We start from the raw sequence: 17,711 nt of genomic DNA, 5'->3' as shown, positions 1-17,711 counted from the left end.
AACACAAACCATTGATACTGGAAAGCATGGATTTGTTCTGCAGTTATTAGGTCCATCTCCCTGCTGCATTTACTCCTTGTTCTCTTTGGCATTTCCAGAGCCAGAGCTGGCTCTAAGAAATGTCTTGAAGGGTTGCAGATTAAAGAAATGCTTTTAGTCAGCCTTTTACAGTATCCATTTTATTTCCTTTTCAGACCAGGAAACACACACATAGCATGCAGAAAATTATGCAGAAAGAACTACAGTACAGTTCTTTCTATTGTCCTCTCTTTGCAGAATACAGTATCTAATCTTTATTTAAATTCAACCTTTATTCAAAGGGCTTTAAACTAGGAATAACAGGGAGGGACAGAGTTACTAGCAGCCTTGAGAGGGAGTGATGGACAGGGCTGACAAGCAAAGGGCACCTGGGGTGATATGAATGAAAGGAAACACGTAATCAACAAAACAGGGCTTATGTGGGGTCACCTCAAGCATTTGTATCTAAGCAAGGAAATGCCTTCAAGGCACCATTACAGGGAAACCTTCCGGATCCTTTCTGGAAAATCAGCATGTCAGGTGCCTCTCTGAAGTGCCTTTACACTAATGCATGCAGCATGGGGAATAAACACAAGGAATTAGAGATCTCTGTGCAGGGCTATGATCTTGTTGGGATCACAGAGACAGGGTGTGATGGCTTGCATAGCTGCAATGGAGATATAGGCTCTTTAGGAAGCACGGGCCAGGAAGATGCAGAGGTGGAGTTGCCCTTTGCGTGAGAGCACAGCTGGAACACATGGGTTCTACCTGGGGACGGATGATGAGCCAGGTAACCTGGGAGGAATACAGAGACACTGGCCGAGCATGCAGAGACATGGTTAGAAAGGCCAAGGCCTGAAGTTGAGTCTGGCAAGGCATGTCAAGAGCAACAAGAAGAGCTTCTGTAAGTACATAAGCAGAAAAAGGAAGGCTACGGAAAATGTGAGCCTATTGCTGAGTGGGGCAAGGGCCCTGGTGACACAGGACATGGAAAAGGCTGAGGTACCAAATGCCTTCTTTGCCTTAGTCTTTGCTAGCAAGACCGGCCTTCAGGAATCACAGGTCCCAGAGACTGTGGAAAAGTCTGAAGCAAGGAAGACGCACCCTTGGTGGAAGAGGATCTGGTCAAGGAATACTTAATCAAACTGGGCATACATAAGTCCATGGGTCCCGATGGGATGTACCCACGAGTGCTGAGGGATCTGGCTGATGTCATTGTAGAGGCTACTCTCAATAATCTTTGATTGATTGTGGTGACTGGGAGAAGTGCTGGAAGACTGGAGGAAAGCAAATGTCACTCCTGTCTTCAAGAAGGGCAAGATGGAGGATACAGGGCAGTCAACCTCACCTCAGTTCCTGGGAAGGTGAGGGTAGTGGGACACTGGAACAGGTTTCCTAGAGAAGTTGTGGATGCCCCATCACTGGAATTGTCCAAGGTCAGGTTGGACGGAGCTCTGAGCAACCTGATCTAGTGAAAGATGTCCCTGCCTATGGCAGGGGGGGTGGACTGGATGATCTTTTAAAGGCCCCTTCTGACCCAAACCATTCTATGATTCTATGATTCTAAGGTGATGGAGCAGCTAATCCTGGAAACCACTTCCAGGCACATGAAGGACAAGAAAATCATCAGGAATAGTCAGCGTGGATTCACCAAGGGGAAGTCACGCTTAACAAACTTGATAAACTTCTACAATGAAATGACTGGCTTGGTAGATGAGGGGAGAGCAGTGGATATTGTCTGCCTAGACTTCAGGAAAGCTTTTGACAGTCTCCCACAAGATCCTCACAGACAAGCTGATGAAGTATGGGCTGGATGAGCAGACAGTGAGGTGGATTGAAAACTGGCTGAACAGTTGAGCTCAGAGGGTGGTGATGAGTGGCATAAAGTCTAGCTGGAGGTCAGTGACTAGCAATGTACGCCAGGGGTCAATACTGGATCCAGTCCTGTTCAACATCTTCATTAATGATCTGGATGATGGGGCAGAGTGTACCCTCACCAAGTTTGCTGATGACACAAAACTGGGAGGAGTGGCTGATACACCAGAGGGTTGTGCTGCCATCTCCAGCTCGACAGGCTGGAGAAACGGGCTGGCAGGAACATCATGGAGTTCAACAAGGGGAAGTGCAAAGTCCTGCACCTGGGGAGGAACAACCAGTTCATGCACCATTACATGTTGGGGGCCAACCAGCTGGAGAATAGTTGGGTAGGAAAGGCCTCAGGGTCCTGGTGGACACCAAGTTGAACATTAGTCAGCAATGTGCCCTTATGGCAAAGAAAGGTAATGGTATCCTGGGATGCATTACGAGGAGTGTTGCCAGCAGGCCGAGGGAGGTCATCCTTCCCCTCTACTCAGCACTGGTGAGGGCACAATTCGAGTGCTGTGTCCCATTCTGGTGCCCCAGGACAAAAGAGACATGGACGTACTGGAGAGAGTTCAGTTGAATGGCCACGAAGATGAAGGGATGGCAGCATCCCTCCTATGAGGAAAGGCTGAGAGAGCTGGGACTGTTCAGCCTGGAGAAGAGAAGGCTCAGGGGGAATCTCATCCAATGTCTATAAATACCTGAAGGGAGGGTGGAAAGAGGATGGAGCCAGGCTCTTTTCAGTGGTGCCCAGTGATGAGACAAGAGGCTATGGGCACAAACTGAAACACAGGAGATTCCCTTCTGAACATCAGGAGGCACTTTTTTACTGTGAGGGTGACTGAGCGCTGGCACAGGTTGCCCAGGGAGGTTGTGCAGTCTCCATTCTTGGGGATATTCAAAAGCCATCTGGGCATGGTCCTAGGCAATCAGCTCTGGATGGCCCTGCTTGAGTAGGGTGGTTGGACCAGATGACCTCCGGAAGTCTCTTTCAACCTCGACCATTCTGTGATTCTGTGAAATTTACATTATATTCAGCCTAAAAAACCCCACTAGACATCTTCTATTAGTTTTATGGGTGTGGCCAAATCATCATATATACACAACAGCTTCCTTTCTTGACACCAGCTAGTTTTAGATAAGATATTTGATGATATAGCTAATAAGAAACAATGTCAAAGGGGCTGACTTATTCAGATAGTTAAAACTCCTTAGAGATTTACAAAGTCATTGAGAGAAACTGTAGAACTTCTCTTGCAGAACACCTCGTGCTTTAGCTCTCTTACTAAACTAGTCCTACCTTTACGAGAGAAATAATACAGCACTCACTAATTTTCAAATGCATTAAAGACCCAGAAATGGTTGCCCAAAGGGCATTGCCAACAAGGAAAATCACTTACAGAATCACCTTAAATGGTAATTAGGAGTCACAAGGGAAGTGATTCACTTAGTGCAAGGGGAGCAGTGCCAATTAGATGCACTCTCTGAGACGCCCCTCTTGGGTGCTCTAGGAAACAACTTCCTATTTATGCTCATTCCCTCCCCCAGAAGCAAACCTGCCAAACAAAATGCATTTTGTAGTGCTTTCAAGACATCAAAGAAAAAAATCTATCATGCACTGAGGTCAACAAACTCTTTTGTTTCTGACCTGAAACAGATTCCAAGTCATGCTGCTTCAGGTGTAAGGATAAAGAATTAAAGCTCAGTCACAGCTACGTACTGCTGCTTCTGCCAAATCATGAGGGAGTGAGTAGTATTGGTAATTGCAATGACACCGCAGTTCCAGTTGCCACCACATTCAGACACAGACCTGACATCCCATGGTATTAATCTAACAAATCAAACCACATCTAGTTTTGCATCCAGTTTATAAAACCAAACAAGTGAGCAATTTCCATCCACTAAGAATTTTCTACAGAATTATCACGAAAATCTACACAGATGTCTGAAACATTTGTTTTGGTATTAGCTTCACAAGCAAGAAGCAATTTTCTCAACGCTATTTTTTAATGACTTATCCTTTATTGTAGAACTGCTACTCAACATGGTTATACTGAATACTGAGGATTCACTCTTAAAGAAATGCCAAGAGATCCACATTTTTTATCACAATATATTTTGTGGTTTCATAAGTAAATCTCAGCTGGTTGTAACACCTACCTTTGATGCCAACTCCCCAGGTTCCTTTCTTTCCAAAAAACCAGATACTTGAGGAAGCTCATCATTCCTGAGCTCAATACTCCATATATACTGCAACGTTAGCAGTAAATTTCCATAGAAAACCATGAACGGTGAACTGATCATGGCGTATTTCCTTCGGTCCCGAATCATCCACAGTGTGCAAGACCAGATCAGTAACACAAAAGTCAACCAGCTGTGATACGTGATACTCCATGCCTTGTAGAAGGAGGAAAGAGAGGAAAAAATGTTCACAGATACATTCAGGAACAACATTGATGCATATTGACAGTTACACTTAACTTACGCTTCCCTACTTAAAGCACATTTTCATTGTCATGAGACTCTCACTCCTATTAATCAGCTACTGGGCCAGCTAGAATAAAACCCTTGGAGAACATGCAGAAAGTGGATTCTTAAGAAGTCCACAGCTGAGAGTGAACCCTGCTTTGTGCATTAATTGCACATTGGTAAGGTTTGTAAGCAGACTCATTGCTTCTCATTACACCAAACTAAAAGAGATGGAAAATACAGGCTAACTTTTGGGCACATAAGATCTTCTTGCAAAACTAGCAGCAAAGAATTCAGAGTAGGAATAGCAAAACATATTCATTAGCTACTACATTCAAGGCCTTTGACAGACTTACAAAACTACGCTAACTCCATACTCTTCTAGCTTTTGTGGAATCGATTTAAAGTGGAAAGCTATGGCATGTACACACTGCATACACCTAACCTGAAGAACATTTAGGCTACACTAACCATGTTAGATTACACGAAATACTCACAACGACAGAATGTTTTCTACAGCTTGCAGAAATCAGTTACTGAAAACTGCTCTATTAAACACTCGGGGAAAAGGATTGGGGTTTTAAGTGTTTTTTATTAACATTGTGTTATTGATTTAGAACTAAATTCAGCTATGTATATGCTGGTATAACTGTGGAATAACTGTCAATAAAACATTTTAGATTCCTTTTCAATTTAAACAGAAGAGTATGAAACATTAAGAAAATTTCAATCAGTTTAGCTCAGCCTCCTTGGAAATGATGTCTTTTAAGGATATGTGAAAAAACACTAATATGCTACTTCTCTGTCCCCATATAAGACAATAACTTACACTGAGCTGTCTTTGGCTATTGTGTAAGTGGAACTTGCTTCAGATCACACCATAAATTCATAAATGAATTTGGGTCATACAAAATAGGGATATATCACTAAGAAAGAAGCTAGCAGTGTCTCAATATTAAACTACAAGAAAGCTATTCAAATATATGTTCTCCTTTGACATTGAGAGATACGACCTTAGAAATGAATTAAAAAGGAAATGCAGATCGTATGAAGCATGTGAGTTTAAAAAACAGGAAAAAGAGGCATTGTGTCAATATGAAAACAACTACTTCCTAATGTCTTGGAATGCATCAAGCCAGATCTGGATTTTGCACAAGGAGTCTGCTTTATTTAGTTGAGAAACTTTTCCTGTTAAAGGACAGCAAATAAAATTTGAAACTTTATGCAAACAAGAAGCAGCCAAGCTAATTTGTTTTACCATTTTTAGTGCAAAATTGGGCCAAGAAGCTTTATGGTTAATTTCATCACAGTTGAAACCTTTCCAAAACAGTAAAACCAAAGCTTGCATTGGGAATATAGAGATCTAATCATTATGCTGAAAACTTGCTACAGTGCAGCTCGAGGTATTTGCATCAAGTGGGCTTAAAAGCAAGCAACAACATCAGAAAGAGAAATAAGGGCGGTAAGTAAAACAATAGCAAAATCTTGCTTGGCACAAAGTTGTATTTTCCTTGAGACCTTTCTGTGTCAATATAGGCAATCGGGCTTTACAGATCTTTTCTTCTCAGAGAGTAACTGGATGCATGCTTCCACCTGAAATAGGAACTATATTTTTTAAATTTACTGTATCACTATGAAATGCTTTAATTTTGTCGGCAAATTTCTGAGTGGAGCAAAAGCATGACAAGCCTGCTTATGCAGAAGCTTTGGAATCAATAGAAAACTGAGACCCAGTGGTTTTCTAACATTCAACAGACAACAAAACCCAGGGCTCCCAGTCTTGGAAATGTGATGCTTTACCCAGAACCCCATGTGTTGTCCTATTTATAGGTCTATAACAGGCCTGGGAATTATGCATTAATAACCTAAAACGGACCCAAAATGATGCAGGCACCATATTGATATTTTCTAACCCTGATGCAAACACTTACTGAAAACCAACCGATGAGATTACTTTCAGGAAAACATTGAGAAGACACATTTATTTGTAAAATTAACAGCTTTATTTTTTTTGTTGCCAGTACTTACCATCATAGCTATCAGAGCACAAATGTAACTTTGTTTCATGATAAATTGGAACACAGAGACCAGGGCATGTAATTTAACATTTTCTTTTTCCTCCTGAGCAACTTCCTCTTCCTCTTCCTCCTCCTCCTCCTCTTCCTTTTCTAAGAGGAAAAAGAAATTCTTATTTGCAATTCATGCTGGTCTAAAAGTAAGTAGTAATGCACTAGTAAATGCACTCTCTCCTGGAATGATTTCACTTGTAATCCCTCTGATGGCTACTTCTACAGCAATCAGCAAGCTCAAGATGGGAGGCAAAGAAAAATGACATTTGAGCACAGTAAAGCAACGCAAGCCCCGCAGTCGCTGTGTTGGTAGGCAAAGTATTTTGGATAGTATACGCCTACAGTCCAGTTTACAAAATTGCCATGTGGTCAGCCGTCATTTTAGGGTGACAGCAATTATTTAACTTCAACTGGCCAAAAAGCTTACCAAAATGAAAATAAACGCTAGAGGCAGTGAATGGAGATACAGAATAAGAAAAAATATGGAACTAAAGGTAATTCCCAGGCAATTCACTACCTGACATGTCATCCGAAGGCTCCCATTTGTACTGTGGTGTTGAGTACATGTCTGCTTTGGCCGGACCATTTTCTAATGGCAGTGTGGGGTGGATGGTGTGATAGTCGGCAGGGTTCCCGTTCACTGTTACCAGCAGCACCTGCCAGGACAACGGAGAGAGGCACTGCATTTAGGGTGGCTCTTATGAGATTGAGACTCCTACTTCTGTGCTCCACTCGTGTTGGATTGCCAATGTTAAAGGAGCTTAACAAGTAACTGAAATTACTTCCTTCCAAAGAAACTGATATGTTATAGTCATGTCGCATGCAAAAGTAGCACATAACAGTTTCCAAAATTAATCGTTGTTAGCTTTTTATGCAATATCAATAGAATTACAAATTTGTTTCAGTGAAGTTCTTCAGCAAACAGTAAAATACTGGTGCATCTTTGAACTTCTATAAATATTTCCTTTAAAAGATTTCAAGTTGTTTTTTTTTCAAATCCCCAGAATGTCACATTGCATTAGGTAACACTTCAATTTACACACAAGCAGTCTGAAAAGCAATAAAAGTGTGGATACACAAGCAAAAGCAATTAAGTTACTGCAGTCAGCTGAGCCATGGTAAACAACTATCTGCATGCTCTTGGCCTGTTCTACCTATGAAATTAAATAGAAAGAAAAAACAGTGTAAAGGTGGACTAAGTTAACACATCCACAGCTGGGGAAGGCTAAGGTTGACCGCATGGCTCAGCGCACAAACAGTGACTCAGTGAGCCCATCTTCAGACATCCTGCCTTTCCCAGGCTAAATTGGCTTTTTACAGCCAAGCTAGGAAAGTATCATTATATCTCCTGCGTTTAAGTTAAAGCTGTAACCAAAAATTAATCCTCCTTCTTAGGCAAACTAATATGTCGAGATTTTCAGACTTTAGTTCACATCTAATTATTTCCAGTAGTTATGACAATAATGGTTATAAATTACTTTCAATTTTAAATTATTACTGGTGAGATCTACATTTGCTGCCGTTAATAAAACCAGTTGTGGTAATTATTGTTATTAATGCCACATTTATGCCACTTGGTAGTACTAATTCAACACTCTTTCATTGTTTTATTTTTGCGAATTAAATTGCAGCTCTTGTGCTTGTTTGGATTAGGGCTCCAGCAACCACAATCATAAATATCTCTGGTATTGGCAGAAATTCACATGCAATGGGTTACTGATGGCAGTACATGCTGAAGACTGACTTCTGCTTAGGCTGTGAGATGGGAGCGTATTTTGCCTGTCGAAACTACGCACAGGCATGTGTGGACTGTTTCAGAACAGTATCTGGGTTATGTTGAGTTATATTCAGCAGCCACATCAAGCACAGGCTGTGGAGCACATTGAGATTTCGTTATAGCTGCTCTCAAAGTTCATCTGCATCTCCATTCTTCTGTGTATGCTGAACAGAGGGGATGTTTCTGCTTTCAGAGTCTGCTAGGGTCTATAGCAGTCAAGATAAATGCTTTCTGTTCTGTCTGTTTTCATTTGCTGTCTGTTCAAACAAAGACTTGGATTTTCTGTAATCTGTAAATTGAACTCATATGTGTTGTCAGTCATGCTTTAAGGGCCTCAGCATTTCAACATGAATGAAAGAAAAAAATACAGCAAAGAAGCTAAATCAAGCTTAAAGAAGGCGTGCATTAGAAAGCATATTTTGATATCTTATTTAAACCCAATAAATAGCAAAGATCGTTTGCCAGTTGGTACTACTACAAGCAGTTTAATTTCAAATTATCAATTTTAGGGCTAATCAGTGGTTTCTCAGTGCAATTATTAAGGAAGCAAAAGACAATTATATTTAGGATAATCAAAGTTACAAGGTAAATGGCAGGCCAACCAAAATAAAGAATTTTTAAAAATGTCATCTAAGCTTTCATATGTATATATCAGTGTAATCCATATTTACACATATTAAGAAGAATTACAAAATTACAAAGACTAGTAGTATACTAACATCCGATGGCTTGTATTCATCTTGGGTCATTGACAGAAGCTGCAAAAAGCAATGCAAGGACAAATTATTAAAGAAGCATGGCTCAAGCATTAACAAGTCTAACTTTTAAATACATGCATGCATATTTGCTGACTTTTGCAGATTTGCACTAAGAAATTCAGAAAGAATTCTTAAAAAGCCAGCAGAATTGTACACTATGCTCCATAAAATGATATTTAGTGTGCCATAGCATTGACGTAACTTTACTGTATGTTCCTGTGAATTCTAAACCAAAACTGAGAATGTTGCATTGAAATTTTAGATACTAGGTCAAAGAATTAATCAGTATGGCATTATACTGATTAACTGCTTTCTAATGTCTTTCTAATGATCCAATGCTTAAAAACTAAGTTTTTAAATGATCATTAGAATTACTGTAATTATAAAAATACTTCCAATGAAACGTTTATACTAATACAAAATGTGATACTTCATTCATTTGCCAGCTTGTTTACCATTACTAATATTATGGTGGAGCTCTTGGGGCTTGAGTATATGTGGCTCAACAGAGTGTTTGTATATTGCAAATCTGACTGCAACTTTGCACTGCAGCTAGTAAGGACAGATGGTAGAAAGCCGGACCTTTTGAGGAGCTTTTACACCAACTGCCTTACCTGCCCTGCTATAAATATCCAACAAGGGCACCAGTATGCTTGGAGGAAGGTAAGCTGGCAGTCCCCCCTTAACAATGCCAGTGCTAATTAGTAGTTACAAGGCGGATCAGATCTTTACATCAGGATTTAGCTCCCTGACAGACTTTCTAGCTGTTTTGCATAGAGATAACGGCCTCATGCCAAAAGCCTGGCCCTAAACTTCTTAAATGCGGAAGCCGAAAACTTAAGAAGAGCATGCTCTTATTCTAATTCCTTACACTGGCTCTTGGTTTTGTTTTATTAATTTTTACAAAATATGTTCCAGCTCTGCCACACAGCCTTGATATTATTTCTGATTTATATAATCACACATGAAAATCTTCTTACTTGAACTGATATAATGCTGCTTCCCTTAATTTCAAAGTAATTGTGATAAAATTAACTGACTGATTGAAATACATTTAATGCAGAGACCCTTCCCCCTCCAGCCTTACTTTTCTCTCATCAGTTGTATAGTGGCTTGCATACCACAGACTGCGTCTCCTCTCCGCTGTCATTGGAATTGGGCTGCAGGCTATTTCTTTGTCATCTTCCCTGCTAACAGATTTCTCTTCGTCAGGCATCTGCTAAACAATACAATTGACAAGACTAGTTATAGCTCTCTAAATAACAGTCTTACCAGAGGAATTAAAATTTTCCCCTAATTGATGCTCCCTCTCCAAAGTATGTCTTTGAAACATCTTTTAGTGTCTAATGCACTCGATCTATGACAGATGACTTACTGAGATGACATTTTCAGAAACGATGACAGAGCTTTTCTATAACTGCTAGTCTGTCAATGCCAAGATGTTTCCTGATAGTTACAAGACACCAGAATTACACAGACCTCCACATCCCACCTTACTGTATAGTCATACCATAAGCTAGTATACAGATGTTTAATTTTCAAGGCAGTGTATTGAAAGAAAATTCACTCTTCTCATCTGCCTATATATATGTGAAAAGCCAATTCCGCTTCACTAAACAACTGAAGAACTGAAAAAATCAAAACCTTTTGAGCATACTTATCTACCGTTAAAGGCTAACCTAACTCACCAATCCATGCCTCAGTACGTAACGAAGTAGCCAGTGCTGGTCATCCATCTAGGCTCATCTAGCCTAGATTCTCAGTCAAGCCATGAAAATTCCTGTGTGTGCTCATGCTCATATGTAGGACAAGATGACTGGAAAAAGCCAATTCAGATTTACCAAGGGTAATCTGATTGCCATTTATGCTGAAACTGGCTCAGTGCATGAAGGAAGAGCTATGGATGACAGCTTGATTTTACCAAGGAGTTAGACACAGTGTCCCACAACATCTTTGCTGACAAGCTGGTAAGGTATGGGCTTGACAGATGGACCACAAGATTGGTGGAGAACTGGCTAGACTGTCTTGCTCAAAGTGAGGACATGGCTCAAAGTCAAAATGGTGGGCGGTCATGACTGGAGTTCCTCAGGGACTGACAGTAGGTCTGGTACTATTCAGTATCTTCGAAACTATCTGGATGGAATGCACCCACACAAAGGTTGCAGATGACACTGAACTAGGAGGTGAGGCAGATGGGCCAGAAGGAAGAGTCACCATACAGAGATAGGCTAGAGATGGGTCAACAAAAAATGCACAAGGTTTACAAAGATCAGTATAAAGTCCTGCATCTGGAATAAACCCATGTAACAGTAAAGGCGGTGGACAGACTGTGTGGGGAGCCACTCTGTGGAATAGGCCCAGGGGGGTCCTGGTGCACAGCAAGCTGAACATGAGCCATCAGTGAACTCCAGCAGCAATGAAGGCAAACATGTTCTGGGCTGCATCAGCAAGAGTACCGCCAGCAGATCAAGGGATGTGATTATTCCACTGCAGCTGGCAAGTGTCAGGCCATACCTCCAATTCAGTTCTGGCATCCCCCAGTTCAAGAGAGACACAGAAAATCTGGAGAGGGTCCACCAGAAAATTGCCAAGATGATTAGAGGGCTGGAGAAGCTGAAGGATGGAGGAATTGGGTTTTTTCAGCCTTCTAATACCTAAATTGTAGTTTCAGAGAAGACAGAAGTACTCTTCTCACAGCAAGGCATGGTTATAGGACAAGAGGCTAAGGGCATAATTTGATTCAGGGAAATGCCTTCTGGATATAAAAAAACATATTTCACTGTGAGAACAATTAATCACGGGCATTGGCTGCCTTTGCTGGAAACATCCAAGACTTGGCCACGGACAACCTAATCTGAGGCCCTGCTCTCACAAGAAGTTGGATCAGATGGTCTCCAGAGGTCCCTTCCAACCTGGACTGTTCTGTGACTCTGTGATTGTCTATGATCCACATGCTCTATTTCTTCATCTGTGACGGGAACTTTTACCACTAAATTGTGGAGGATTGCTAACACAGCGGTCTTAACTCCACCTTAATTCCATGGCCCAGCAGGGGTATGGGGCCTCTCAAATAGACTGAACATGGATGTTTTTATAGCACAGTGACAAGTGGGAGACCTGGGTACATGTACATAAACCGTGCTAGGTTACAGCTCCTCTTTGGGCTCCTCCAGACCTCTTCCTGCACTGCACCTCTTTCTCCTGCAATCTTGAACTTCCCAGCTGAGCTGTCACAAAGCAGCAGAACCTTGCTGTTCATACCAGTGAGAGGAGGAAGCTCAACCATGTGGTGCTAAAGGGAGGAAGCGGGTCCTCTGGAGCCAGCAAGGTGCATGTGAAAGCTGTGAGCATCTCCAGCACGGTGTTGCTCAGCAGTACTCACTGGCCCCAGGATACTGTCAGGGAGAAGCTGCCCCTACTGAAGTTACTCTGCTCTCTGCCTTTGCCCAATTTCTCATTTTGAACCTTAGACCTTGACCCTACTTTTTATTTCCATTACTGTTTGTCCTCTCTACTTCCTTAGTTTTCTGGTTTCTCCTCTCCTCCCAAGACTTCAAGTGGTTTTTAGATTTTTGGCTCTGATGGAAATAAGTATTCAAAATTTCAGAGGAAGGTATGCAAGAGCATAAAGTGAATATTATGGAATAATACAGCAGTGGCTATTACACTCTGCCATCCCTTAATGCCTGGATGTTTATCTCAAAACTAGTAGGAACAGTGAGGATTGAAAGGTAGACTTACCTATGCTTCGAAGTACTGCTTTAAAAAAACTGTTTTCCTATGCAAAAATTTGCTGTAGTATTAAATATACACACCTGAGTCTAGTAAGAAATGAAAAGTGCTCGAGTCGGGTTCTACATTGCTGCTGAACTTACCAAAGCTCAACAAACTTTGAATTACCAAATTCAAAGAATTATCAGAACTCCACTTCCTCTCATCACAACCTCCACCGCTATCAGTTGTTTAGAGTATTGAGCCAAATCCTCAATCCTTACAACTGTAAGGTCTTGCTTCATAAAACCATCCCTATTCAGCAAAGTACACAAGTGCTTGTGGAACCTGGGGCAAGGTCTTACTGACTTCAGTAGGACTTAAGTGGAGTTCAGAAAATTTGCTGAGCTGCAGCCAAAATATAGATTACACACCAGCTTTAGTAGCATTATTCTGAACTTAGCCTGTTATTAACTACAAAACAACTGGTCAAGCCAACTAATTGTCATATTTTATTTCAACCTGAATGGTCTGTTTGTAAGGACTTAAGATTTTTCTCTTGCCTATTTTGTCCTTTCTATTTAGCAGATACTTGTACTTCTGCTTCAAATGAAGTCTTACTAAGTTGGCTTTTGGTTTGCAACAGAAATATCCATCTGCCCTGGTACTTGCTGTTTTACTTAAACTCTATCTACTGCCAACAGAGACACACCTCATGGTGTAAAAGCTAGTTTTTGTCTGAACTTGAGGTGTTTCAAAGGCAGGGTCCCAAATTAGGCTTTTAATGGGAACTAGCTGGTGGTAAGTGTTCTCATTGCTTATGCAAAATCAGATGATGCAATAGAATAAGAATAAATCAGGATGCTGGGCAGAGGTCTGCAAAGCTACCCATGGGAACAGGACATTCAAACATCCTAGCTGGTTTTGAAACTCTCTCCATTCCAACCCTAACAGTAAAGTCCTATTTTTTAAATCTTGACTTAGATAAACAATGGTTATTAATTTAGTTTTACTTCTCAGAGGCAATGGTAGCACATTTCACATACGATTGTGTATTTATATTTGATTGTAAAAGGGCATTCCTAGCCAAACTGTAAGATGAAATAAACTGATTCTGTGCTTAAAACACTTGTCACTGCCATTTGAAACTTTAACATAAATGTAGACCATAAAGAACCATTTATCAACAGCATTTAGTTTGGCACCATGCTGACCAAAACAATACCAAAAGACCTAAGATGTAGACAATGATTTTAGTGACATATTTTTAGCCTAAGAGACTATAGGGAAGGGTAGGAAATCTTGTTTTCTCTTTCTCGGATGAGGAAGAAAAGTCAGAAAACACAGTACTAGTCATATGATTATAACTTGTGAGAGTCCTTTGGCTTTCCTAATTCTTCCAGTTCTTCCCCTACCTAAGCAACTCTCAAATGCCCCTTCATTCAAACAATTCTAAAAATTCTGTAAGAAGACTCTACATTAAATTGCTGTAACTCTGTTGACTTCTGTACTATTCCTTACCACTCACTGGACAGAATCAATGGGCTCAATTCATATATTCAGTACTAGCAGTTACATCTATGAGCTGAAATCTCCAGTGGCAGATTGCCTCTTCTTATCTGCTGAGGTAGAATTTCACAAGACTCAATGCTAGAACAAATCAGGATCCAAAACAGCAAGCATAAGAAAAGCAGAACTTCCACTGACCACCAAGGGCCTTTTGCATGAGCAAGATCCATACAGAATCCCACACAGAGACTGTACACTGAAATCTCATACATGCTGTACTTTGACAGACTGTGGCACACACACAAAAAACTTCACCCTGAAACTCAAGATTTGAAGTGGGCATTGTTCTTGTACAATTGTTCATCAGATGCAGTATTCAGAGACAGCCTCAAGAGCATTCTCAGAGACAACTCCTGCTGCAACCCAGCAGGAGTTTTGTCCACAGGAGGACCCCAAGATGCAGTTCACACAAGAAGGAAAAAAACCAAGGTCTACATGTCTTACTCTGTTTTTAGAATTTGCTACGCCAGTGTTATATTTAGATTATGTACATCTTTTTAGACTGAATAAATATTTCCTTATGCATAATCTATCATACGCATTTTGTTCAAAACAGGTTTTGTTCAAGAGATTCTTTTGAATAAAATTTCTAAGATAAGCCACTTTTTACTGACAGCAGTATGCAGAGAACAACTGCTTTACACTAAACAGCACATAGCATATTGTCTTTGCCATCCATCCCACTATAGGTAGGTTAGTGGAGAGATCCTAAATACAGTGTAACTTTGAAATCACTGGGGATTGCAAAGGCAGGTTATATACTTAGTTCCGTAATGAATCAAATGCACCACAAATTCACAAGTCAAAAAACATTTCAATGAAACCTGGAATACAATTATTTCTGGATTTAAATAATTGAGAACGGAGTCTACCAGGAGAAAGCTAGTAAGAGAAAGATTAATTCCTGGTCTATGGCATCACTAAAGAAAAAACAAAATGCATATAGACAAAAAAAGGCCATAAGAAGAAAGTGTGTAAAAGAGCGTAAATTTCACAAATCTCAGCATCTATTTCTAATGACAAATACTTGCATCACTACATCCTGTGCATCAAAAATAAGCATTAATGCATGGGTATAACTTTCTTTACAATGTTCTCTTTTTTAAATGTCCATTTCTCTTCGGAGGGAAGCATCATTCCCCTGGCATCTGAAGTTCCCATGGGAGGGCCAAGACTTTGTGCTGCCGCTCATGGAGCCATGGGTTTGAGAGACATCAACTTTTCTTAAATTAATCTCTTTTCATACTTATTCGCTCTAGCTCAATGGCTTAGAAAGCATCTCTAATTTGACTTGTTTCCAGTTCTCAGAGACTGTTTTTAGTGTCTTATGGGAATATCCATCTCAGACAACACAAGTAGTCTAAAAGAAAGAAGTGCAGGCAAGTCCACTATAGTTCCTCTCTAGTCCCTGGAGGAACTTGCAGGATTCACTCTGTCCTGAGACAGACAGGCCCATTTCTCTCCCCTGAAAAGGCAAGTAACTAACTTAGACCCAGCACTAAACTTTAAGATGGTGAAAGTTGTATGAAAACAACCTGGGTACTGTAAATGAATTCCCAGAGAAGCTGAGATCACACAGCTCCCACTAAACTGCATTTCGCATGTGGTTACTCCTCTGTGAGTAGTTCTCATGATTTTACTACGCAGTTTGTGAGATGTGAAGTTTTAGTTACAGGCCCAATGCTAAAATCATATCATTATTTGGAAATCTCAGTTTTCACTTAAGGAAAAAAAAAAAAGTAAGTTTCCAGCTGCTGCAGCTGCAGAAAAAAATAATAGGAAAAAAACCCTAAAAGAACCCAATGCCAGAGGGCACTGGACCACAATTTTTTAAAACCTTATGACTTTAGAAAAGCCAGTCTTAAGATTTCTGGAAACTTAAGACATGACTTTTTAATAACTCAGGCTGACAGTTCTGGCATCATTCACCTTTTATTATGAAGCCCAATGTATGTAAACCCCAAATATCAGACATCTCAATTCAGAAGTGATGTATTTTCTCTGCCTTTTTACATTTTCCGTTATATGAAGAAACACCCTTAAAATAAGAAAACCTTCAACATTTTACTTGCTACTACAAACTCCACTAATTCACAGCTCAGTAAGGAGTATTTTCATTGTGGTTTACAGCACTGCTAAACCTGAGCTCTAAAACTCATGTCAAGCTTCAAACAATCAGGAGATTAAAATAAATAATGCTTAGGATCACCCTCTTTATACTTCCAGTTTCTAAGCTTTTAAGATACCTTTGGGTTCTTATATTCCTTTTTTCTTCTGAAACTGGAAGAAGTAAAAATTTACTTTTTGTCTCCTTTTTCTCTTGCTCTTAAATGAAAGCTGGGATTTTCACTCAGGCACACAGATTCAGGAGGAAAGGTTTTAAGAAAATTTTTCTCTACCTATGATAAAATGGCAAATCTCTCTCTTGTCTCACAGTATCCTGTGCCAGCCTGTATCCTACTTCAGTCCTGCTAGACAGGCCCTGAGTGTTTGCCTTCTATTCGATAGCACCTACACTACTTCGTATCAATACTGGCTTTTCAAATCAGAGTAAGTGTTAATGCTCTGCCACTGTAGTCCCTACCTAAATAGTCCTGCTGACTTTAAGAATATCCATGTAACTGCTGCAAGATCAGACTCTTGAAGACACTCATCAAAAAGACCGAATTCAAGGTACCAGCTTGCACTTGATATTTCCCTTCACTTTCTTGAATGTTTGCACCTCTGTTAGCAAGTATTTGCATTGGCCAGTCTCACAGTCATTAGTGCTAAAAAGGAGAAGGAAGTTACCCTTACAATGGGCTCTTGTAGCCAAAGACGGATAAGAGTTGCAAGGGTGTAGTACATCACCAGCAGTAAGATTGGATTAGCATGGTGATACCAATGTAACTCTTGATTTTTGATGATCATCCAGGTGCTTGAGCAGTTTGTCTGAGTAAGAGAAGTCACACCAAACAACCTGTGGATATAAAAACCCAACAGTTAGAGAATAAACACCAAATTTTACAATGTTTAAAAATTTTTTTCAGTAATTTTTGCTTACCTATAATACTGATTGCTCTGTTCAAAACCAGTATTTGCCATCTTATCTAAAATGCAGTGAATAATTTCATTCCACAATATTTAGTGAAAATGAATGGGTTTTGCACTTGGTTTTCAACATAAAACATGGGAGTATAATATTATTATATCTACCATGTCCAATGTGAAAACTTGAAATGACCTGTGCCCTGTAGATCCAGAGCTACAGAAAAAGGGGAGATAAAATCTGGCTGCAAGGCCATTTGGGAAATCACAGCAACATGACTTTTCAGATTTAGTAAACTGACATACAACACCATTCCACTCACTCTGCCAGGACAGAGCTGTAAAGTACATCTCCTCAGCACACTGAAGAGCTTACTGATTTATTTTTTTTTTAAAAAGCTAATACTATTAATAATTTGCTATCTAATTATGCAAATACTTATAAACATA

At 40.2% G+C, this 17,711-nt stretch overlaps 1 protein-coding gene across 1 annotated transcript in view; it reads right to left on the bottom strand.

The window, feature by feature from the left end:
- Positions 1–17,711, bottom strand: part of PIEZO2 (piezo type mechanosensitive ion channel component 2) — a 321,451-nt gene that overhangs the window by 90,426 nt on the left and 213,314 nt on the right. Inside the window, exons 8-13 of the mRNA XM_075494355.1 lie at positions 17,031–17,193; positions 10,042–10,173; positions 8,916–8,954; positions 6,937–7,075; positions 6,379–6,518; positions 4,042–4,278 (exon numbers count right to left, since the gene is read on the bottom strand). Of these exons, the coding sequence (XP_075350470.1) occupies positions 4,042–4,278; positions 6,379–6,518; positions 6,937–7,075; positions 8,916–8,954; positions 10,042–10,173; positions 17,031–17,193 (850 nt within the window). The remainder of the gene's footprint in view (positions 1–4,041; positions 4,279–6,378; positions 6,519–6,936; positions 7,076–8,915; positions 8,955–10,041; positions 10,174–17,030; positions 17,194–17,711) is intronic.

The sequence above is a fragment of the Mycteria americana genome, chromosome 2 (genome assembly GCF_035582795.1).
Source record: "Mycteria americana isolate JAX WOST 10 ecotype Jacksonville Zoo and Gardens chromosome 2, USCA_MyAme_1.0, whole genome shotgun sequence".
Lineage (NCBI taxonomy): Eukaryota > Metazoa > Chordata > Aves > Ciconiiformes > Ciconiidae > Mycteria > Mycteria americana.
Note: the sequence above shows the minus strand (reverse complement) of the source record. Positions and strands in the feature narration are given on the sequence as shown.